At 46.5% G+C, this 23,831-nt stretch overlaps 1 protein-coding gene across 2 annotated transcripts; it reads right to left on the reverse strand.

The window, feature by feature from the left end:
* Nucleotides 1-755: 755 nt before the first annotated feature.
* LOC110071506 (uncharacterized) lies at nt 756-19,113 on the reverse strand. 2 transcript variants are annotated; one of them, XM_078388109.1, is made up of 4 exons: nt 19,028-19,113; nt 15,779-16,724; nt 5,326-5,431; nt 756-4,621 (listed from the first exon to the last, which is right to left on the reverse strand). In XM_078388109.1, exons 2-4 carry the CDS (start codon nt 16,571-16,573, stop codon nt 3,276-3,278), a joined length of 2,247 nt encoding a protein of 748 aa, XP_078244235.1. In that variant the 5' UTR covers nt 16,574-16,724; nt 19,028-19,113; the 3' UTR covers nt 756-3,275. The 2 variants fall into 2 exon arrangements, with proteins under 2 accessions (XP_078244235.1, XP_078244236.1); XM_078388110.1 differs by lacking the exon at nt 5,326-5,431.
* Between the last annotated feature and the right edge of the window lie 4,718 nt (nt 19,114-23,831).

Below are 23,831 nucleotides of genomic sequence, written 5' to 3' on the forward strand. Positions count from 1 at the left end.
GGCACATGCTGTGCAGGTTTGCTTTTAGGGGAAACTGAGACCATCGCACAGGCCCTGCTGGACCAGAGGCAAATCTCTCATTTCCGTCACTGGTCCAGTCGAAGGCCTTCAAGATGCCACGTAACTGGCCATGAGAGTCGAAAGCCCTCACCTCTGGCTCCTTCTTAGCAGGGCACATTCGGAACTCAAAGTTCTTCTTCCTTCCCTCCCTCCCTCCCTCCTTAAAAGGGACCCATAGAGACTTGCATCGTGAACAGGCAATTTAAAAAAAAAAGGGGGGGAAGTATACAAATACTAAAAAAGATCAAACAAATTCCACATTAAAAATAACTGCCATGGAGGCTCAGCAGCCAAAAAGCACATCCTAAATGGGGGTTTTCTCACCACTCCATTTACTGACCCTTCTGTGCCTCGCCCTCCCTGCAAGGCAGAAAATAATTTGCCTGGTTTATCACATTGATGGCTGACTTGTCACTCTAAGGAGTTAGAATGGACACAAACATTCTGTGACATCACATAAAGGCAGCCAATTGGGGGGGGCATGTGGGACGCATAGCTGACAGGCCTATCACTGTAGGAGTTTTCCCCACCCCCTAACATCAGATACACAGCAATAAAGAATGAGCGGTTGGCTGAAGGTAGAGCAAAATTTCCGCTGCTCTCCAAAACATGTAATCTTATCAGTCATCCTATATTAGTGGTGCCAATAAAAATGGAACGAAAGTGATGACGGTAAGAAGAACCACACCAGAGAACAGGTTTTCAACCAACTTTATTGAATAATGGATTCAGAACATGTTAAGTATTGGGTGGAAGAAGTTTTCACCTATGGAACATCACGCAAAGCATAATATTAAATGAACAGTCTTTTGGATGCAGACAAGGGTTATCTTGAAAGAAAGGCAGAAAGGACGGTTAGAAAAGTGTGCCCTCTCAGAACAAAGAGGGAGAAAAATCTTGATATTAAACAAGATTAGACAAAACAATTAAACAAGATTACTACATTTCAGCCTTTCAGGCCTTCAAAAGGCTTCCTGTCTAAGTGAGGGCTTAAAAAGGAACTCAACAGCATTTAAACAAGAGTATAACCCATATATCATTCCTGTATATGGTTAAAATATATATCTGGGAAGCAACGTACAAACAGTTTGAGTGTATTAAAGGCCCTTGAAAAACCTTAATGAGATTGAGACATTGCATTAAAAGTGTGTCACCAGGTCCTCTCTCTCTTTAGCATTCTGGTTCCCCTCAGCCTCAGCTAGTGTGAAAAACAATCAGGCAATATGGGATTAGAGCAGGGGGCCGCTGGAGGCAGAGTCTGGGTGAGGCTGGGCTGCATTAGATTTTTTTTAAAAAAAACCCTCACAGAATCGCCTTGCCAAAGGAGAAAAGCCCCCATCAGTACCTGCGAAATTAAACAGAACGGGACGCCCCCTCCACAGGTGCATGCGTGTGTATGCACGCACGCACACAAACACACACACACACACAGGTCTGGCAACCTTCCTCTGAGGGCCTCCCCTCAAAAAAAGGCACACTCAGCAGCAGCCGCTACCCCCACCACGACAGGGGAGCAAACTTTGCGAGCCGAGCCCAGGCAGCCTCCAGAGCTGAGGTGGCTGAAGCAGGACGAAGAGGAGGAGGAGGAGGAGGAGGAGGAGGAGGAGGAAGCACCGCCTGGCGCTGAGGCGACCGCTGGCTGGGCTGGTGCTGGGGTTGCCAAGAGAGAAAGAGAGCCAGAGAGCCGCCTCCCTGGAAGAGGTGGCAGCGGCAGCAGATGCTGTTGGCTGCGCTGTTGGAGGCGCTCTTCAAGGACGGGCCAGAAGCGAGCTGCGCTCTCAGGCATCGCTCGCCGGTTCTCTCCCAAGACAGCGCCTCTTGCACCTTCCATCCGGACCTGCAGCCTGCCAGCCAGCCCACCTGTCTTCCAGCTGGCAGGCTGCAGTTCCGGATGGAGGGTGGAAGAGGCACTGTCTTGGGAGAGAGCCGGCGAGCGAGACAAGGCTTTTTTTGACTCTTGACAGCAAAGGACGTGTGTGTGCTTCGGGGGGGGGCAGGCAAGGTGGGGGCCACAAACTATCATCCGGCGGGCCACAAATGGCCACCAGGCCGCATGTTTGAGACCCCTGGATTAGAGGAACCCAAAAGATGATGTCATTCCTGCATGTCAATCAGAGGACAGAGCAGGAGGGGCGGAGTCAGAATGACAGTTAGGGGGTTGGAAGAGACAGAGAGACAGTTGGAATCAGATAGGGATAGGGAGAATTAGGGACAAGAAGATGGGGAGAGAGTGCTAAGGTTTAGGTATGGCTAAAAAGGGGTTAAGAAAGGAAACTGAAAGAGTAAAATATCTTGAACAAGCAGGAATGAACACATAAGCATAACATCAGAAATACCAGTGATTGAATACATGATCTAATATATGCATACCTGATTCTCCTTATGATTTTATTCATTAATAAAAGAATATTTGATCAGACACTTGATTCCTAAGTTATATGAGCAGCTCCTATGTGTGGGAATTGTAGTGGTATTAGGAGACATACCTAGTGGCAGCGAAAAGAAGGGAAAAGGTGTATTTACCTTTGGGGAGCCCAAAGAAATAAAGGGACAACCAGTGGGATCGCCACAATGGGATTAGAGGAATTTGGAGTATAAAAGGATCTGAATGACCACAAATTCTTCACAACATTGTAAATAATAAAGCATCCCGGGCAAAGCGCCACTTAGATGAGGCACAGCCCAGAACCAAGAACGGGGTGGCATTAAACAGCCTAAAAGAAAAAATGTCCCACGCCAAAAAAAAAAAAGCATTTGTGTCTTAAAAACAAAAATCAGAGACAACATTCAGTTCAAATTTCAAATCCTGCAAGGTTTAGAAACGCACACAGCAGATTGTCTCAAACGTAACAAAAGCATTGTTACCACTTCTGCTTAAGACTCTCCATGAATTCACCTGGAGGACAAGAGAAGACCCCAATTTGTATTTATTTATTTATTTATTTATTTGATTTATATCCCGCCCATCTGATACATCTATACCACTCTGAGTTTTGATTTGTTTTGTACTCTTGTTCCTTTGCAAAGGATTGTTGAGTCAACCAGGGTGGTCAATGAATGCCTTCCACATCCTTCAGGACTACAATTCCCATAATTCCTCACAGTAGACCACCAGTTGCCAACCGCGAAGTTGGGAGACCGGGAGAATAACAATACAAGGCCTGCCTTTATGATATTCCTGCAGTTGATCTCGCTTTCCCCTTCTCTCTCTCTCTCTACTTTTTCCTAACAGGCTGCTCCCCATCCATTTTCTCTTGGGCAGGATCCTCGGGATCACCACCGCCCAGACTTTTATCACTTTTATCCTCCATATGGATCACATAATGCCTCTGAAGTTCTGATCTGGATCTGAAGTTTTTCCCACAGTCAACGCATAGAAATGGCTTCACTCCCGTGTGGGTTTTCTGGTGCGAACAGAGGTTGGATTTCTGCTTAAAGCTTTTACCACAATCCGTACAGCGGTACGGCTTTTCCCCCGTGTGGATCTTCTGGTGTCTGGTCAGCCCCCAGCTGTCGCGGAAACTGTTCCCACAGTTAGAACATGTGTACGGGTTACTGGCGGTGTGGACTCTTTGGTGCTGAACTAGTCTCATGTGGGAATTGTAGCTCTTCCCACACTCTGCGCACTGAAAAGTTTTCGCCCCCATGTGGGTCTTCTGATGTGTAATGAGGTTGGAATTCCAGCGGAAGCCCTTCCCACACTCCAAACACGTGTAGGGCCTGGTTCCCATCTCCCACTTGTGGACTATGGCGTGCCTACGTAGTTGAGATTTCTCCCGGAAGTTTTTTCCACACTCTAGACACTGGTAGGGTTTCTCCCCTGTGTGGATCCTGTGATGATTCGTGAGGCCCTTACTATCGCGGAAACATTTCCCACAGTCGAAGCATTTGTACGGTTTCTCTCCTGTGTGGACCCTCTGATGAATCATGAAGTCTGAATTTTGGCGGAAACATTTCCCACACACCAAGCATTTGTATGGTTTTTCTCCTGTGTGGATCCTCTGATGAATCATGAGGCTCCAACTTTGTTGGAAACATCTCCCACACTCCAAGCATTTATATGGTTTGTCTCCTGTGTGGATCCTCTGATGACTCGTGAGGTCTGAACTTTGACGGAAACATCTCCCACACTCTATGCATTTGTATGGTTTCTCTCCTGTGTGGATCCTCTGATGTCGGATGAGGCTGGTGCTACAACTGAGGCTCTTTCCACAGTCCAAGCATTTATACGGCATGCTTGCAGTGTCAGTCGCCTGAAGCTGAATGATCTCTGAGTCGTTCGGGAAGTTATCATTGCCCACCTTCTCATGAACCTCTCGGTTCATCGTGTGGTTTCTCTGTGGGCTTGAGGTTCTACCTAAAGGCTCGCTGCTGTCACAATGAATGCCCTTTTCTCCTTTCTCCACTGAAGACCTTCTCTGAGGTTGACCAGATCCCTGCCAATGTCGAGAAGGTTCTTCTGGGTCAACGTATTGGGAGACCTCCTCTTCCGGGCTCTCCATTGCTCCTTCATCAGCACGTTCTGGCTGGTCCCTCGCACTTGCACTCAGCATGTCTTCACCTGTGGAAAGAGAAGGACAAGAAGGAAATGAAGGTGACCCTTTCAAGTCTGTATAATTGGCTTATGTTCACCCAGTGAGTTTCTTATCTGGATGGATGTGTGAATAACATGAGCCTGCCCGGATATAAATATCAGAGGAGGAGGCCTTTCTCTGAGTTCTGCCACCTTCATAGGTGCATTTGGTAGAGGGTACAGGAGTGGGCCTTCTTTGTTGCTCATTCCAGACTTTGGAACTCCCTCCGACTGGAAGCCAGGCTGGTCCCATCTTTGCAGTTCTTCCAAAATATTAATAATATTTTTAATATTTATTTAAAATATTTGAATAATTTACTGGTGTTTTGCTTTCAATGTTTTTTTATGATGTAAGCTGCCTTAGGTCCTTTTTTAAAGGAGGAAAATATTTCAAATAAAATAAGTTCGTTTCTAAAGATATCATTCTGTACTATAATCAGGGGTTGGTGGCTTCTAGAATCTCCTGAGCACTGCCTATCTCCAAGATAGGGGTCTTTAAAAAGGATTTGATTGAAAAGGTCCCCTCCGGCACTTTAGTGGTATGATCTCCCTTTCCCACCCCCAACACCTAGCAAAGATAAATAAAGGTAATTGCAGTCCTGTGGGACGTTCATACCAAGAGATCTCACTTCAGAGGGAAAACACACAAATATACAGAGCATCAAAGTATTTGGAATATTGTCAATCCTTACCCACAGAGGTGGAAACTCCCTCGCCGGCCTCATAGTCAACCCGATCCTGCTCACAGTCTAAGGAAGCCTGTTTTGCCTCAGAGAGACTTAACCCTTCCACTGGGACCTGAAATGGAAACCAAGCCTTTATGCGACACAGGGAGAGACGGAAAATGAAAAGCACTAAAGAAACCATACTTTTTTTCCTACGAATATATATAATCAATATAGAACTGCTCCTAGCTACCTGGATAGCTCCGTGGTTTAGGGAACTGGCTGTGGAGCCAGAGGTTGGAAGTTCAATTCCCCACTGGGCCTCCTGGGAGAAGAGCCAGCCTGTGTAGCCTTGGGCCAGCTGCACAGTCCCAGAAATTCCCCCAGGAGAAGAGAATGGGAATCCACTTCTCAGTATTCTCTATCTAGAAAATCCTGAAAAAGAATACAGTGGTGCTTCGCATACCGAGCGCCCCGTTTAACGATGAATCTGCATAGCAATTCGTTTCCTATGGGGAAAAAACCGCTTTGCAATTTTTCCCCATAGGTCCCCGGCGGGCATGTCGGAGCAGCCGCGGGTGAGGTCTCCCGTGGCCGCTCTGAAGCGCCGGCCAGCCAGCATTTTCGGGGCGGGTGTGGGACCCCCAGGGAAGTCTCTCAGGGCTTGCACGCCACCATGGGAGACCTCCCTGGGGGTCCTCGCCGCCGCGATGGGTGCCTTCAGAGGTTTCAAAGGGCTTTCCCCGACATTGGAGGAAGCCCCTTGAAAGCTCCAAAGGCAGCGGAGGGCCGGGAGGCTAGAGCAGGCCAGGGCCCTGGCCGCTCGCCCCTGGCCACGCGGAGCCAGCAGAGCGCCGGGAGGCGTCGGACCGGTAAATCCTTTTTTTAAAAAAATCTGTGTATGTTTTGGAGGGTGGGTTTGGGCTGGGGGGTTATGTTTGTGGTTTGTGTGTGTGTGTTTTTTTTTCCCTGGCATTTTTGCCATGAGCATTTCGGCTGTGTGAAAATGGGGGCAGTGATCACAGAGCCCAAGAAAGGAAAATCTGTCACTACCTCCATATCTTCCCCTTCTATTTGCCACGAGGTGATGGGACTGCGAGCAAACACGGTTCCCTGGAGAACGCGTGAAAGCCTGGACAGAGAGTAATCAGGAGTTTGCACACGCTAAAATGATCTGAGAGAATCCTGGAGCTTAGCTAGCCGTGCTACAACCCTCCTTCTTACAAGTCTGCCCACATAAGAACACCCTTGTACTCTCAGATATTACAGTTAGAAAAACATGTGGGCTTTGTAGTCCTTAGACTTAACTTGCACCACAGGCAGGACTCCTGAAGTATGCTAGGCCGAGGCAGCACTCTCAGATGACCCTAAGACAAGTGTTACTGTTCAGGAAACCAATTGATTGTTATAATCAGTATTTTATTAAAAAAAATAAGCATGTTTCTAGGTATCAAAACCAAACTAAGCCAAGGCAAGTCAATAAGCATTATGTTAGTTATTTACAACTCTGTAGTGATGCAAAGAAAACATGAAAAATAGAAAAGTGTTCAAAAACCTTACAAGAATACAAAAAGCCATTAAAAAAGAATAACAACAGTTCCAGTCCAGTAATTCATCAGGAAAAACAAAATAATCCAAGCATGTTATAAAAAGGCTATAGTCCTCAGTGATTCTGTAGAATCAAAATCCTGTACTAAAAAAAAAAAATCCAGTAAGTGTCCCATTGTCCTTAGAAAATTACAAGAGCATAGTCCATCTGAAGTATTCCAAAAATAAGAGCCCATAGAGAAATAATTCATAGTCCTTAGGAAAAAGCCCATAGGTCCAAGGGTAATCCAGTCTAGTATAAGGATCAGTCCATGTAAAGATTGGTCACGATAGACTTCAGGGTTGGTCATGAAAGACATTAGGGTGAGTCACGAATGACTGAAGAGTCGGTCTTGAAAGACAATGTCCATAGGCAAAAAGTTCCTTTTTCAAGAGTAACTGGCAAGGGCTTATCGCACCCTCCCACGATGTCATCCAATCAGAGTTTGTTACTAGACGAACAGTCCTGTTGCACCACATGACTTCTTTCCCATACACACCAGATGTTATTTGGGTACCGTGGTTTAGCAAAGAGTCACAACAATTTCCATCTATCTAATCACACCGACTCCTTTTCTCAGGCTATCAGAATAACATTCTCTCTGCTCGCCTAGAAAACAACCTGTCAGCATAGCATAGATACTTTATACAAAGAAACAAGATGAAACCTCTCTTGCTCATTCTTAATTACAAACCCCATATACCTTACAAGATTTTAATTCAAAAACCCATCTCATCACAGGGACCAGTGGCCATGATCTTAGTTTTTTTGATGTTGAGCTTCAGACCGTTTTTTGCACTCTTCTCTTTCACTCTCATTACAGGGTTCCTTAATTCCTACTCACTTTCTGCCATCAGAGTGGTATCATCTGCATATCAGAGGTTGTTGATATTTCTTCCGGCAATCTTAATTCCAGTTTGGGATTCCTCCAGTCCAGCCTTCCGCATGATGTATTCTGCATATAAATTAAATAAGCCAGGGGACAATATACAGCCTTGTTGTATTCCTTTCCCAATTTTGAACTGATCAGTGTTTACATATCCAGTTCTAAATGCTGCTTCCTGTCCCACATATAGGTTTCTCAGGAGATAGACAAGGTGGTCAGGCACTCCCATTTCTTTAAGGACTTGCCATAGTTTGCTGTGGCCCACGCAGTCAAAGGCTTTTGCGTAGGCAACGAAGCAGAAGTAGATATTTTTCTGGAACTTTCTGGCTTTCTCCATAACCCAGCGCATGTTAGCAATTTGGTCTCTAGTTCCTCTGCCCCTTCGAAATCCAGCTTGTACTTCTGGGAGTTCTCGGTCCACATACTGCAGAAGCCTAACTTGGAGGATTTTGAGCATAACGTTACTAGCATGGGAAATTAGTGCAACTGTACGGCAGTTGGAGCATTCTTTGACACTGCCCTTCTTTGGGATTGGGATGTAGACTGAACTTTTCCAATCCTCTGGCCACTGCTGAGTTTTCCAAACTTGCTGGCATATTGAATATAGCACCTTAACACTGTCATCTTTTGAGAGTTTAAATAGTTCAACTGGAATGCCACCACTTCCATTGGCCTTGTTGTTAGACAAGCTTTCTAAGGCCCACTTGACTTCACTCTCCAGGATTTCTGGATCAAGGTCAGCAACCACACTATCTGGGTTGTCCGGGATATCCAAATCTTTCTGGTATAAGTCCTCTGTGTATTCTTGCCACCTTGATGTCTTCTGCTTCTGTGAGGTCTCTCTCATTTTTGTCCTTTATCATGTTCATCTTTGCACAAAATGTTCCTTTAATATCACCAATTTTCTTGAACAGATCTCTGGTTTTTCCTTTTCTATTATTTTCCTCTATTTCTTTGCATTCTTCATTTAAGATGGTCCTGTTGTCTCTCCTTGCTATTCTTTGGAAGTCTGCATCCAATTTTCTGTAGTTTTCCCTATCTCCCTTGCATTTTTCCCTTCTCTGCTATTTCTAAGGCCTTGTTGGACAGCCACGTTGCTTTCCTGCATTTCCTTTTCTTTGGGATAGTTTTTGTTGCTGCATCCTGTACAATGTTACGAGCCTCTATCCAAAGTTCTTCAGGCACCCTGTCCACCAAATCTAGTTCCTAAAATCTGTTCTTCACTTCCACTGTGTATTCATAAGGGATTAGGTTTAGATTATACATGACTAGCCCAGTGGTTTTTCCTACTCTCTACAGTTTAAACTTCAATTTTGCTATGAGAAGCTGATGATCAGAGCCACAATCAGCTCCAGGTCTTGTTTTTGCTGTTTAGAGCTTCTCCATCTTTGACTGCAGAGAATATAATAAATCTCATTACGGTATTGCCCATCTGGTGATGTCCATGTGTAGAGTCGCCTCTTGTGTTGTTGGAACAGAGTGTTGGTGACGACCAGCTTGTTCTCTTGACAAAACTCTATTAGCCTTTGCCCTGCTTCGTTTTGAACTCCAAGGCCAAACTTCCCTGTTGTTCCTTTTATCTCTTGAATCCCTACTTTAGCATTCCAATCCCCTAGAATGAGACTATACTTTTGTCTAAAATCTTTAGACTCAAAATTGTGGGTCGTCTTATACATGGAAGTAAGGTGAGGAGAGAAAACAAGTGCAGGGGAAAGCAGGGATCAAAGCGATCCTGAAGCACATTGATCTCTTTCCTCCTACACTTGCTAAGGCCCAATTAGATTTCTTAATTTTGGATTAGAAAAGTGGGGGGGGGCGGCGTCTTATACATGGTGGCGTCTTATACATGGAACAATACAGTAATATTGAGCTACAGAAAAGAAGCAGGACAACATGGTATTGAGGATCTCTACTTGGGCCTTTGAGGTGCCTCTACTTAGCAAGGAAGGAAATACAGCTGAAAAATAGAGCAGGTACAACACAGTTACTGCAGTGTTTTGCATTTGATAATGGCCTAAGAAATGTTGGCTAATATTGAGTCCATTGAGATTGGTTTTAAACATATATGTATGTCAGAAATGTTACAGCTGTGGATTGACTTGGAGTAGGACCCGGTAAGCTTTGGTAAAGGTAAAGGTTTCCCTTGACATTTTTTAGTCTAGTCATGTTCGACCCTAGGGAGGCGGTGCTCATCTTGCTCTTCAAGCCGTAGAGCCAGAGCCTGTCCGAAGACAGTTTCCGCTGTCACGTGGTCAGCGTGACTAGGGGGCGCCATTTTGTACCTTCCCACCGAGATGGTACCTATTTATCTACTCGCATTTATATGCTTTCGAACTGCTAGGTTGTAGAGGAGCTGGGACAAAGCGATGGCAGCTCACTCTGTCGTGTCGATTCGATCTTACGACTGCTGTTCTTCTGACCCTGCAGCACAGGCTTCTGCAGTTTAGCCCACAGCGCCACCATGTCGTCTGAGGAACTCTTTAATCTTGAATAAACAGGTTCTCTCTGCGTTTGATGCCCAGGAGGCTCAGAGGGTAGCCTAGTCACTACTAAAAATAAGGGTGGGGAAACAGAAGACACCTGCAAGGAAAGCTATTATTCCGTCTCCCTCGGCACTATTTCTTCTGGTGAATGCAACTGGTTCCTGTGACAACCCCAGACCTACTGGAGTATGCCACACTCTAATTATGCTGCCACCAACCATTCCCTATAAGAAGTCACACAGACCAGGAATGGATTTTTAACAAACAAAAGAACAAGGTTTATTTAAATAACAAACAGGGTAAATAAAAAGATCAAGTAAATAAGTTACTGTAACGTGGCTTAGTCTCAATCATACATCCAACAGTTTGGTTCACACAGAACACTTTAAAGTAAAGCACAGACCCTGAACCTATCAGTTCTGGCTACCTATATAGAAACCTGAACCTATCAGGTAGGTACTAACTGACACACAGTTGTACCCAGTCTGACACACAGACTCCAACTCCTCACTCTCCACACAGGCTCCAAATATATATACTGTACAGTACAGCACCTCCCCCCTGATGTCCCGCCTTCCACTCCCCATAGGATGGAACTTTCCCTCCAAACCCATGACAGACAGGTACCATCAGTGCTGTATGTAACACCTCCCCTCTTTATAAGTTGTTTTGCAGGGGAAAAGCTAAAGTGCTTTTCTCCAAAAAAACAACCAGGATCACAACACAAAAACAGTTATACAATAACATACAATCCCATACTTACACTCTAGGTTAAACATATTACTTATGCATTTAAACATTCATATTTACAATACATTAAGTTACCTTTATTAATACAAACCAAGCATGTTTAAAACAAAAAACAGGTACATTTAACTTTTGGTCACCAAAATATATACATAGTCCATAGTTTCTTCGCCGTCTTCACTCTTCGGGTCTTCTTGACAAGGCGTCAGCAACACAGTTCATTGACCCTCTGACCACCTTCACTTCAAAGTCAAAGTCTTGCAGGTTTAAAGCCCACCTCATAAGTTTACTATTGTGGGTTTTCATTGTCTTTAACCACTGCACTGGTGAGTGGTCAGTGCACAGAACAAAATGTCTTCCCCAGATGTAAGGCTTGGCCTTCTGGATCGCGTATACTATGGCCAGGCACTCCTTTTCCACGGTTGCCAAATGTCTCTCACCTTTCTGGAGTTTCCTACTCAGGTAGGACACTGGATGCTGGTCACCATTTTCATCCTCCTGGCAAAGAACTGCTCCTACCCCGCTGTTAGACGCATCGGTGTAGATGATGAACTCCCGGTCGAAGTCTGGAGCACGCAGCACTGGATAATTGATGAGCGCCTCCTTCAACCTCCGGAACGCCTCCTCACAGTCGCTGGTCCACGGGATGTGGTCATCAGCCTTCTTCCGCGTCAGATCGGTCAGCGGAGTCGCTATCTCGCTAAACCTCGGGATGAACTTTCTGTAGTAGCCCACCAACCCAAGAAATGATTTGACTTTTTTCTTGGTGTTGGGTCTGGGCCAATCACGAACGGCTTCTATTTTGGCCTCCAGGGGTTTGATCACTCCTCCCCCTACTATGTGACCCAAGTATTTTATTTCTGGGCTACCCAGCTGCAGTTTGTTCTCTTTGCAGGGCCTAGGCCAAAGCACTTCCTCCCCTGGGTTAAAGTGCCTCTCCCTGGCTTTCTGGTCATACCCGGTTTTCTGTCTAACCTTCTGAGCTTGCAGGTTCTCTGCTGCTAGCTCTAGGTTTCTCTTTAGGTCATTCATTAAAGAGTCTATATATGTCACAACATCTTGTGGGTCATCCTGGGTGATCTGTTCCCAATTTTGTTTGATTAAATCAAGTGGACCTTTCACCCTTCTCCCAAACAAAAGTTCAAACGGACTGAACCCGGTACTGGCTTGTGGCACTGATCGATAAGCAAACAAAAGGGATTGCAGCTTCTGGTCCCAATTGTTTGGATTCTCTGCCAAGTAAGCCCTAATCATGCGCATCAGAGTCCCATTGAACTTCTCCGTTAACCCATTACTTTCGGGGTGATAGGCAGTGGTTTCCTTGTGTTTAATTCCACAGATTTGCCATAACCGTTTCATGAGCTTTGATGTAAACGATGTGCCCAAATCTGTGATTATTTCTGAGGCAAATCCCATCCTGGACATATACCCCACCAAGGCATCTGCCACTGTGTTAGTTTCGATGTTAGTCAAGGGAATGGCTTCGGGGTACCTCGTGGCATGGTCCACAATGGTGAGAATGAACCGGTTCCCCCTCTTTGTGGCCTTGGGCAAAGGTCCCACAATATCCACTCCTATACATTTGAACGGGGTGTCAATCACAGGCAAAGGGCACAACTTCGCTTTGGTCCTGTCACGGTTATTCCCCTGCCTCTGACACACATCACATTGTTTACAGAACTCCTTGATCTGCTTCCCTATTTCAGGCCAGTAAAAATTTTGTGTGATTCTCTGCTGGGTTTTGTTCACCCCTAAGTGCGCAGCAAACATGTCAGAGTGCCCCCTTTGTAAGATCATGGGGCGATACTTTTCAGGTACCACTAGCTGACTTCTGATCCCATCTCCCCCTTTTGAGATATTCATCAGGGTCTCTCTATATAAAATTCCCTTTTTCTCGCGAAATCTCGCTGTGGTTTCAGGTGTTAGCTGGGTGTCTGTCACCTGTTCAACACACTTTTGGAGAGTGGCGTCTGCCTTTTGCTCTTGGCCAAATTTGCTGTCTGTGGTTAAGGTTTCCACCACAGCTTCGGAACTACCCTCATCTGCTTCCGCCTCGGGCCCTTCAGTACCCCCCTGAACTGTCCCCGTGGTGGCTTGTGAGCGTGTAATCACTAGCACCCGTTTCACATGTTCAGCCAGGTCATTTCCCACGAGCACGGCTGCTGGCAGAGTCGATGAAATCGCTAGCCGCCAAACTCCCCTCCAGCCTTGAAAGCTCACAGGTACCTCAGCTACTGGCAGTGAGATCACCTGCCCCTCAATCCCTGCCACCTTCAAGCTCTCATTTGGGATTATATACTTCATAGGAATAATGTCTGGATGGCACAGGGTCACCTGGGAACAAGTATCCCTTAGCCCCCTATACTAATGGTCAAGTAGTCCTACGTCCACCCCTGCGGTCTCAAACAATTGCGAATCTGTCCTCACTAGTAAGCAGCGCTTGACCTCCACAAGAGGACCATTTTCCCCAGCCTGATCAGCAGATGTAACTGTTCCAGATTGAGTAGCTATGGTAACAGGCTCCCTCAGTGGCAAGGAGCTTTGCTCTGTCTGGACACAGAACACAGCTTTTGGCTTGGTTCCACTCAAATCATGAGGCAAATTTCCCTTTAGCTGCTTTAATTTCTCACACTCTGAGATTAGATGGCCCTTTCCTTGACAGAAATAATATTTTCTGCTGTATTTTGAGTCTTTCTCATCTGGTTTTGGTTTTCCCTCCAAAATCTGAGGTCTTTGTGGTTTCATGTCTAAGGGCTTCCCTTCAACATGGGCCCCTCCCCCTTGCTGGTTTTTCCCTGGTCCCTGAGAGTACTTGCTGTAGGTTTCTTTGGGTTTACTTACAGATTTCCCCTCAGCACCTAAGGGCTTTCTTATTTGGTAAATAAAATCTGCGATCTCTGCCGCCTCTGCCACAGATTTAGGTTTCCTTTCCCTCACCTGGAACCTCAGTTCCCCATGCAGGACTGAATAAAACTGTTCCAGCGCTATCAGGTCTTTGAGCTGCTGGAAGGTCTCTGTCCCCTCCTGAGACAGCCATTTCTCTAGCAGCCTCACCAGTTGGGCCCCCACTTGGGTAAAAGTCTGCTCTGGCTTCTTGGTGAGTGACCTGAATTTTTGTCTCAGCTGTTCAGCAGTTATCCCATGTCTGGCAAACACCAGTTTTTTAAACTCCGCGAAGTCTCTCAGCAGTTCCACTGGCATCTCTGCATAGACTTCTGCCAGGCTGCCACTGATTAAAGATCCCATAATGGTCATCTTCTCAGTTTCCCTTACTGAGAAGTCCACAAACGCTCTTTCCACGAGGGAAAAGAACACCTCAGGGCAATCTCCCTTGTGGTACACAGGGAATTTCTTCAGGTCAGTTTTAGACAGGCTGCCTTCCCCATTCCCTGGGTTCCCCTCATTATTATTGTTATTACTATTTCTATTCATTATCTCCAGCTTCTTCAGCTCAAACGCCATTTTCTCTAACTCAAATTGTCTTTGTTTCTCCCTTTCCTCCATTCTTTCTCTCTCTAATCTTTCCTCCATTTCCCTCACCCTCAGTTCATGCTGTTGGGCTAGGAGCATTTTTCTGAGTTCTGGGTTCTGTTCTCCCGTGCTCTCATCCTGCACTGAGCCAAATTCCTCCTCAGAACCTTGGTCTACCTGTGGGTCTCTTACTTCACCCATTTCTGCCATTTGGCTTTGAGTCAAGGGCATAATCCCCCCCCAGAACAGGCTGCCTTCAAAAGTTAAGCCTCAAAATAAAGCGACGACTTTTTTCCTTTTGCCTCAGAAACAGCCTTCTATAGATTGCTGCTGTTCCTTCAGCACTAACTTGCAACTGTTGCCAGGCAGAATCCACCCCCTCTGCTAGGCCTCTCAGCAGACAGGCGAGATCACTGTTACTTCACATAGCTTTGCCTCAGCCCTTTTCCCGCCAAAACGGGTTGCCTCAGAGCTCCCTAATCTAGTCTCCCCAATCTGAGTTGGCACGTTCTTCCACTAGCGTACCTCCCCGTGAGGTAAGCCTAGAAGATTACCTACGCGCTCTCAGATTGTCCCTGACTAGACCCCCCTTGCTCTGGGCACACTTGCCAAGGCTTTGCTGGACCACTGGACAACTGGACCAGTCGTATCCCACACGCTGGACACCAATCAATGTGACAACCCCAGACCTATTGGAGTATGCCACACTCTAATTATGCTGCCACCAACCATTCCCTATAAGAAGTCACACAGACCAGGAATGGATTTTTAACAAACAAAAGAACAAGGTTTATTTAAATAACAAACAGGGTAAATAAAAAGATCAAGTAAATAAGTTACTGTAACGTGGCTTAGTCTCAATCATACATCCAACAGTTTGGTTCACACAGAACACTTTAAAGTAAAGCACAGACCCTGAACCTATCAGTTCTGGCTACCTATATAGAAACCTGAACCTATCAGGTAGGTACTAACTGACACACAGTTGTACCCAGTCTGACACACAGACTCCAACTCCTCACTCTCCACACAGGCTCCAAATATATATACTGTACAGTACAGCACCTCCCCCCTGATGTCCCGCCTTCCACTCCCCATAGGATGGAACTTTCCCTCCAAACCCATGACAGACAGGTACCATCAGTGCTGTATGTAACAGTTCCTATGACCAGTCTTGCCCAACCTGGTGGCCTCCAGATTTTTTTTTTAATATTGTGAGCCACCTCGGGTCCTTTTTAAGAGAAAGGTAGGATATAAATACTGTAAACAAATAAAATTATGTTCTGAGAGTATTTATTCCCTTACGTGCTGCTCCAGCCTCTCCGACTTGCAAGGCCTCCCCAGGAAGTCCTCGGCCAGGGCCACCGCCTGGGCGCCGGTCTCGGGCCCGTGTCCCCTGACCCAGGTCTGGACCTCCGGCGGAAGGACGGCCAGGAACTGCTCCAGGACCAGCTCTTCCAGGATCTGCTCCTTCGTGTGCTTCTCCACCTTCAACCACCCGCGGCAAAGCTCCCGCAGCCGGCCGTGAACCGCTCGCGGCCCTTCGGCCTCCCGGTAGCCGAAGCTCCGGAAGTGCTGCCGGGTCTTCTCTCTCCGCAGAGCCTCCCTGCGCAGGAGGGCCGCCTTCACCTTGTCGTAGTCCTCTCGGTCCCTGGCCTCCAGCCGGATGAAGGCCTGGCCCGCTTCTCCTCGGAGGGCTGGCCGGAGTCGGGCCGCCCACTCCTCCTTGGGCCACAAGCAGGCCTCGGCCACTTGCTCGAAGGAGGCCAGGAAGGCCCCGGCATCGCCCCACGGGGCCGACGCGTCCGGCAGCCCTGGCCTCTCCCACTCGGACGAAGAGGGAGACTCCACGGTCTTCAGGAAGCCCTGCCACTGGTCTTCCCACTGCCGGAGCAGCCTCTCCCCCGGCTCCACCTGGACCTGCTGCCCCGGCCATCTGGAGAGGCATTCCCTGATATTTCCTTCGTCTTCAGGGCTCTCGGCAGCCACAGCACCAAACTGCTGTTCGTCCTCCATTTTGACCTCATGCTTCACGTTTCGTTCAGCTGCAGCCGGGCACTGAAAACCCACGAGGGCCTGCATCCCTTCTTCAGCCGCCATTTTGTCTTGGGTCAAAGTCCACCTCACCAAACCCTCCTCTCGAACTTGTCCTTTTTTTGCAGGAAAAGGCCTCTATTCCAGGGCTCCAAAAGAAGCCACGCCACGCCAATTGCTAGGTGTCTCACAGCTTTCCTCCAGTTTGATGGGATCTCTAGAAAAAGGGATAAAGAAGAAATGGTGAGATGCCCGATGGGTGGCAAGCACTGCTGAGCAAAGAATCTCCCAGAGAGCATCGTAAATTCTTGAAAGCAGCCATTCTCAACAGCGGCTATAGGGCCCCAAGGAGATGGGGTCCATGCCACCTTTGAAGGGTGGCCCAGACTGGAAACAAGTCTCCACACATCATCTTATAAGGTTTGTGAGGTGACTCATACAGTCCTGATTCTGCTTATACAGTGGTGCCTCGCTTAACGAGTGCACTGTTTAATGACAAATCTGCATAGCAACACGTTTTTGCGATCGCATTGCGATGTTTTAGGTGGCTAAACATGGCTTTGTGATGATTGGTATGCGTTTCGCTTACCGATTATCGCATTGCGATGTTTTTTAAACAGCTGATCGCAGTTCCAAAATGGCCACCGCATCCACAAAATGGCCCCCCGCAGCATTTTCGCGCCTGCCCTCGCTTACCAGGAAGCGAAAATGGTGGAGGATTCCCTGCATAGCCGTGAGTTTTTCTCCAATAGGAACTCATTAAACTGAGGACAAATCTGGATAGCGATGTTAATACTGGAATGGATTAACGTTGCTATGTGGGGCACCACTGTACTTATGACCATCCCAATTTACGACCAATTTGAATTACACTAAGCTCCAGCCGCAAAATTTTGCTACAACTTCTGACTAGAGCTTCGGGATTGACAGGAAGAAAGGTGGGGGGAAAGGGGGGGAATACAAATGTACTAACCGTTGGTCGGCAAAGAAGCTGCTTCTTTGTAGCTCTTTTGCCCGAACGGTTAGAAGTTAAAATTTGGCCCCAGCAAGTTCCAATGGGGTTTGCATTTTATTTATTTGTTTGTTTGTTTGTTTGTTTATTTATACATGCCTTTTGGTGATTTTTCCCCCAGCCCTGATGTGTTCCAATGGGGGTTGCATTCTGTTTTTGGCAATTCCTCCCCTGGCCCTAACGTGTTTCGATGGGGCTAGCAGTGTTTTTTTTGGGGGGATTGGTGATTTTTATTTTCGTCCCCAACACGTTCTGATGGGCCTTGCAGTGTTGTGTTGTTTCCGTTTTTAAAAAGTTTTTTTCCAGCCAGAACAGATTAATCTGGCAATGGTGCGGCTAAAAAATATTGTAAATAAATAAATAATCTCATTCCAATGCATTCCTAAGGGAAATGGTGTTTTGACTTATGACCACTTTGAGTTACAAGCATCTTTCCAGAACGGATAAAGGTCACAAGTCGAGGCACCACTGTAGTTCTTTCACATTGTATCTATGGCCATGGCCAAAAAAAGTTGAGAATGGCTGCTTTGAAATAGTGTCAGCTGGAATCCTCTTCAGAGAAATGTAAAACTGCTTAACTTGCTGGGGCTAATTACTGGTACTGTAATTGATTAGGCCCACAATTTAGTTGCATAAAGCCATGGATGGCCAAGTGTGGGACTAAGATGGTCCCCTGCACTTTCATCACAAACCATATGCCAACTCCAACAGGACTATAGCCATTACATTTAATTGATTTCATCCATTTTTACAATGGATGGCTTTGAATGTGTTTTTTGATACTGCGTTTGTTTACCGTCTTTCTGTTGGGTATCTGTTTGATCCTTTTTAGTATTTGTATACTTACTGTTTTTGGATTTGATTATATTGTTTTTTTTAACCGTCATAGCCACCTTAGGTCCTTCTTAGGGAGAAAAGCCAGGTAAATTTTTTTTCAAATAAAAATGTAAATAAGTAAGTTGAGACTGCTATCCTGTACTCGCTTATCTAGCAATGAAGCCCCACTGAACAGGGTTTACTTGGGCTCTTTCTGCCTTTCAAGGCAGGCTTTCCTTCGCACCCTTTAGCGGCTGAGGCGTCTCCTCTCCGGCTCCTTTCCAGGCTGGCAACGGAGCCAAAGGCTGGTCAAGCCACCGGGGCAGACCGAGGCACTTGTCCCACCCCGGTCAGTTGGCAACCAGGAAAGAAAAACCCACCCAGCCTGCACAGGGGGCTGCTGCTTCTGCCCCCGCCATCGCCCATGCAAAAAAGTCCACGGATGGCACAGGTAGGTTTGCTCTTGAAAAGGTGGATCGGGCCCCCCGAGCAGCCAAAACGAGGGCTTGGAAGAAGGAAGAGAAGCAGCCCTTTGGGGAAAGAGGGAGAACTCGGGACCCTCCAAGCCGATCGCTCGCCCCCCTTTTCTCCCCCACCCCCTTGATTGCTTTCCCTCCTTCCCCCCCCACCACCTCTCCCGCCCTGCAAGAAGCCCTCCTTAAAGGGCAGGCAGGGCAACCCTCGCCTCTCACCCGCTCCAAGGGAATTCCCCGCTGGAAAGCAAGGCTGGCGAAGAATCCCCGACCGGAAGCGGAACCTTTACTCTTCCCCCCCCCCCCGGCCTGCCCCAGGGGAAGCCCTTCCAAGCCAGGCCCCTCTAGGAATCCTAACTCTGTGGGTTTAACTCTTTGTCTATCCAGAGCAAGTCATTCCCTGGGTGTGTGTGACTGAAGCTGTATGGAGGGTGCATGGGTTATATTACCTGGGCTCCTCAGGACCTGGGAAATTTAGTACTTTTTGTTTTATTCTTGAGTTACCAGTTTTAATTACAAAGTACAAATTAAGTACTGTACTTTTTATTCCATTTTTATTACATAACCTGCCCTAGTAATGTTTTCCTGAAACATCAAGAAAATGAGGTCCCCCCTTTTTCCTTCTTGAGCCAGTGTAAGAAGGTCCTTCTCCAGCGGGGGGGGGGGGGGGCACTTGTGGTGAAGGTGGGAAAAAGACACGGAGGCTCATCACGGGCTTCATTAACGAGTACTTTATTATAAACAGCTTCTAACTCCAGAGGATCAAATGGATCCTGCAACAAACTATCAGGTAACAAGTGATATTTCTTTGATCTAACAGTAGGAACCACGCTTTGATCTCCTAGAAGGGAGCTGGCCCAAATTTCTCCTGGTCTGTCATTTGACGTAAAGGCGCGCTCCTCAGTGCACACACCGTGCCGCAGCACGGGTGGCGGGCCCAATCGCCCTCCAAAGGCCTCTTCTGATACTCTGGCCCGGGCCGGATCACACGCCGCCCTCCCCCAGGATAATTCAGAGGGAAAACCGACACCTTCCATTCCAGGGTTTCAATACCTCTGCCTCTGACTCCCGAAAAGGGCGGATCCGGCAATAGTCCCCCTCCTTTCATCAGATTAGGGAATCCCGGCGTCGCTTCAGACGTTTGGCTTTGGTCGAGAATGGGCTCAGTTTGGACCCCTCTATGTCTTGGTCTGTCAATGTTCAAGTCCGTCCAGGTTCTAAACTCCCGCGCGCCTCTCTCCTCTTTTATCTCCCACATAATTAGATCCACCTCCTCCCCTCCTTCTTCCACAAGACACACCTCTTCGGCCCTCTCAGTCACCACCTCTGTCTGGTCCAGCTCTATCAGCACACCTTCCACACATCCGCCTTCCTCTACATCATCCTTTTTAACGGAGGACGGCACACTCTCTTGATCTCCTTCACACCCAGATTCTTGTTTCTCCCCCTGAGCCCCATATAGGAAATGTATGCACCCCCCAATACCCGATGGAGTAACATGAGACTAGAAAAGGTGGGGATTTTTGGATATTATGATGATTATAATGTCAGTCAATGTTTTTATAAGTTTGATTAACTGTGCCTGCTATGTTTTGAATAACAATGAGTGTGTGCTGTCAAGTCATTTCTGACATAAGGTAACCCTTCCCCAAAGCCGCTCCGCCCTAGAAGGCGGCATAGAGGAGCACGGTTCCCACTGTCTCCTGATTCTTCTTGCTGAACTAAAGAAATGGTGTGCTGTGCACCAGTCTTCCTTGTGATTTCCTAAGAATTGCTGTTCTCTGGCTTTGTCTGGCCTTGTTGAGGGGCTCCCGCCCTCCAAGGCCTGCTTTGGGGAGGTTTTGGTTATAAAAAGTACTTTAGACACCTCTGGGTTGTCCCCATCTGGCTTCTTTTTCCAACTTCCAGAAGCCTTTGTCTGGACAAAATGCTCCTGGCACACGCCGTGCAGGTTTGCTTTTAGGGGAAACTGAGACCATCGCACAGGCCCTGCTGGACCAGAGGCAAATCTCTCATTTCCGTCACTGGTCCAGTCGAAGGCCTTCAAGATGCCACGTAACTGGCCATGAGAGTCGAAAGCCCTCACCCCTGGCTCTTTCTTAGCAGGGCACATTCGGAACTCAAAGTTCTTCTTCCTTCCCTCCCTCCCTCCCTCCTTAAAAGGGACCCATAGAGACTTGCATCGTGAAAAGACAATTAAAAAAAAAAGTGTGTGGGGGGGAAGTATACAAATACTAAAAAAGATCAAACAAATTCCACATTAAAAATAACTGCCATGGAGGCTCAGCAGCCAAAAAGCACATCCTAAATGGGGGTTTTCTCACCACTCCATTTACTGACCCTTCTGTGCCTCGCCCTCCCTGCAAGGCAGAAAATAATTTGCCTGGTTTATCACATTGATGGCTGCCTTGTCACTCTAAGGAGTTAGAATGGACACAAACATTCCGTGACATCACGTAAAGGCAGCCAATAGGGGCATGCGGAACCCATACCTGACAGGCCTATCACTGTAGGAGTTTTCCCCACCCCCTAACATCAGATACACAGCAATAAAGAATGAGCGGTTGGCTGAACGTAGAGCAAAATTTCCGTTTCTCTCCAAAACATGTAATCTTATCAGTCATCCTATATTAGTGGTTCCAATAAAAATGGGACAAAAGTGATGACGTTAAGAAGAACCACACCAGAGAATAGGTTTTCAACCAACTTTATTGAATAATGGATTCAGAACATGTTAAGTATTGGGGGGAAGAAGTTTCCACCTATGGAACATCATGCAAAGCATAATATTAAATGAACAGTCTTTTGGATGCAGACAAGGGTTATCTTGAAAGAAAAGTAGATAAGAGTGTTAGAAGAGTGTGCCCTCTCAGAACAAAGAGGGATGAAAATCTTGATAAAAATTTAGACAAATCTTGTTTAAACAATTAAACAAGATTACTACATTTCCGCCTTTCAGGCTTTCAGAAGGCTTTCTGAATAAGTGAGGACTTCAAAAGAAACGCAACAGCATTTAAACAGAGTATAATCCATATTTGTGTCTTTAGAAAGAGGCACATATTGCATTAATACATAAAGAGGGGACCGAAAAGAATAAAATCAAGAACTACGGACCAATCTCTCTCTTAAATGTTGATTACAAGATCTTTACATTCATCTGGGCATCAAGATTAAAGGAAATATTGGGAGAAATAATACAGAAAGACCAAAAAGGTTTTCTTCCTAAAAGGAAATTGTCATCAAACATAAGGACAATAATAAACATTTTAGAATATTATGAACTACATCCGGAAAAGCAGATGATGCTAATCTTTTTAGATGCAGAGAAAGCCTTCGATAATGTCAACTGGGAATTTATGTTGCTACAACTAAAAAAAATGGGAATGGAAGGAAAATTTCTACAAATAATCAAAGCAATATACTCTAAGCAGGAAGCCAGGATTAAGGTGAATGGGAATTTAACGGAAAGCATATCAATTGAACAAAGCACAAGACAGGCTTGTCCGCTATCCCCTCTTTTATTTATACTAACTTTGGAAATCTTAAATAGGCAGATAAGAGCTAATGAGAGAGTTAAAGGATTAAAACTCAGAGGTGAAGAATTCAAGGTACAAGCCTATGCAGATGATCTGGTGATAATACTTGAAAATCCACATGAAAACCTAGAAGTACAGTGGTGCCCCGTATAGCGAGGTTAATCCGTTCCGGATTAACCTTCGCTATACGAAATCTTCGCTAAGCGGGAAGTAAAAAGCCATTGGAACGCATTAAACTTCATTTAATGCGTTCCAAATCGGCCCTAAACTTCCCACTTAGAGAAGTTTCCTGGCCCTGGGCAGCCATTTTCGCGCCCTCCCCTCGCTTGCCGAGGGCGCGAAAACGCCGCGGGGGGCCATTTCGGGTCGTTTTGAAGCCGCAAAACAGCTGTTTTGCGGCTTCAAAACGGACCCGAAATGGCCCCGCGCGGCGTTTTCGCGCCCTTGGCAAGCGAGGGGAGGGCGCGAAAACGCCGCGCGGGGCCATTTCGGGTCGCCCGCGGCCGTTTTGAAGCCGCAAAACAGCTGTTTTGCGGCTTCAAAACAGCCGCGGGCAACCCGAAATGGCCCCGCGCAGCGTTTTCGCGCCCTTGGCAAGCGAGGGGAGGGCGCGAAAACGCCGCGCGGGGCCATTTCGGGTCGTCCGTGGCCGTTTTGAAGCCGCAAAACAGCTGTTTTGCGGCTTCAAAACAGACCCGAAATGGCCCCGCGCGGCGTTTTCGCGCCCTCCCCTCGCTTGCCGAGGGCGCGAAAACACAGCGCGGGGCCATTTCGGGTCCTCCAGCGCCCATTTTGGAGCCGCCGATCAGCTGATCGGCGGCTCCAAAATGGCCGCGGCACACCCAATCGTCGCAAAGCGAGGTGCGGCGATTGGGTGCTCCGTATAGCGATCCCGAAAAAGGGGATCGCTATACGGATTCGTCGTTGTACGGTGCGCTCGCTAAGCGAGGCACCACTGTATTGAGAATCATAGAAGATTATGGACAAAAAACTAAAGTTACGATTAAAAACATAAAGAAGAAGTCGTAAAGCTGGTGAGGGAAACTAATTTTGAAGTAGTACAAAAAATCAAATATTTAGGAGTCGTCATCACCAAAAAACCTAGCAACTTGATGAAAGAGATCTTAGAATACCGAAGGAAATTCAGAAAAACCTGGAAGAATGGAGTAAGCTACAATTGTCACTGATGGGAAGAATTGCAATGATAAAAATAATGATTTTGCCAAAACTTTTATTCCTCTTTCAAAATCTACCAATATTACTAAATTTCAAATACTTTAAAGACTTGGATCACCTGACAACAAAATTTGTATGGAAGACTAAGAAACCAAGAATAAAACTTAAGCTACAAGAAAATTCCAATATGGGTAGCTCCTATAGAGGCTTTTACGTTGAAAGTGTTGAATCAGAAAGGAATGTTACTAACATATAAAGAATTACTTAATAGAGAACAAAATATAAAAAATAAGCAAGAATTAGAGGAACTA

The sequence above is a fragment of the Pogona vitticeps genome, chromosome 2, assembly GCF_051106095.1.
Source record: "Pogona vitticeps strain Pit_001003342236 chromosome 2, PviZW2.1, whole genome shotgun sequence".
NCBI classification, from domain to species: domain Eukaryota; kingdom Metazoa; phylum Chordata; class Lepidosauria; order Squamata; family Agamidae; genus Pogona; species Pogona vitticeps.

What these genes read in the sequence shown, in the direction of transcription:
- LOC110071506 (XM_078388109.1), bottom strand. Translation starts at nt 16,573, where the DNA reads ATGGCGGCTGAAGAAGGGATGCAGGCCCTCGTGGGTTTTCAGTGCCCG. An exon ending in CGGAGAGGCTGGAGCAGCAC is followed by an intron (nt 5,432 to 15,778) that starts GTAAGGGAATAA and finishes TTTCCATTTCAG; the next exon opens with GTCCCAGTGGAAGGGTTAAG. An exon ending in GGGAGTTTCCACCTCTGTGG is followed by an intron (nt 4,622 to 5,325) that starts GTAAGGATTGAC and finishes CTCTTTCCACAG; the next exon opens with GTGAAGACATGCTGAGTGCA.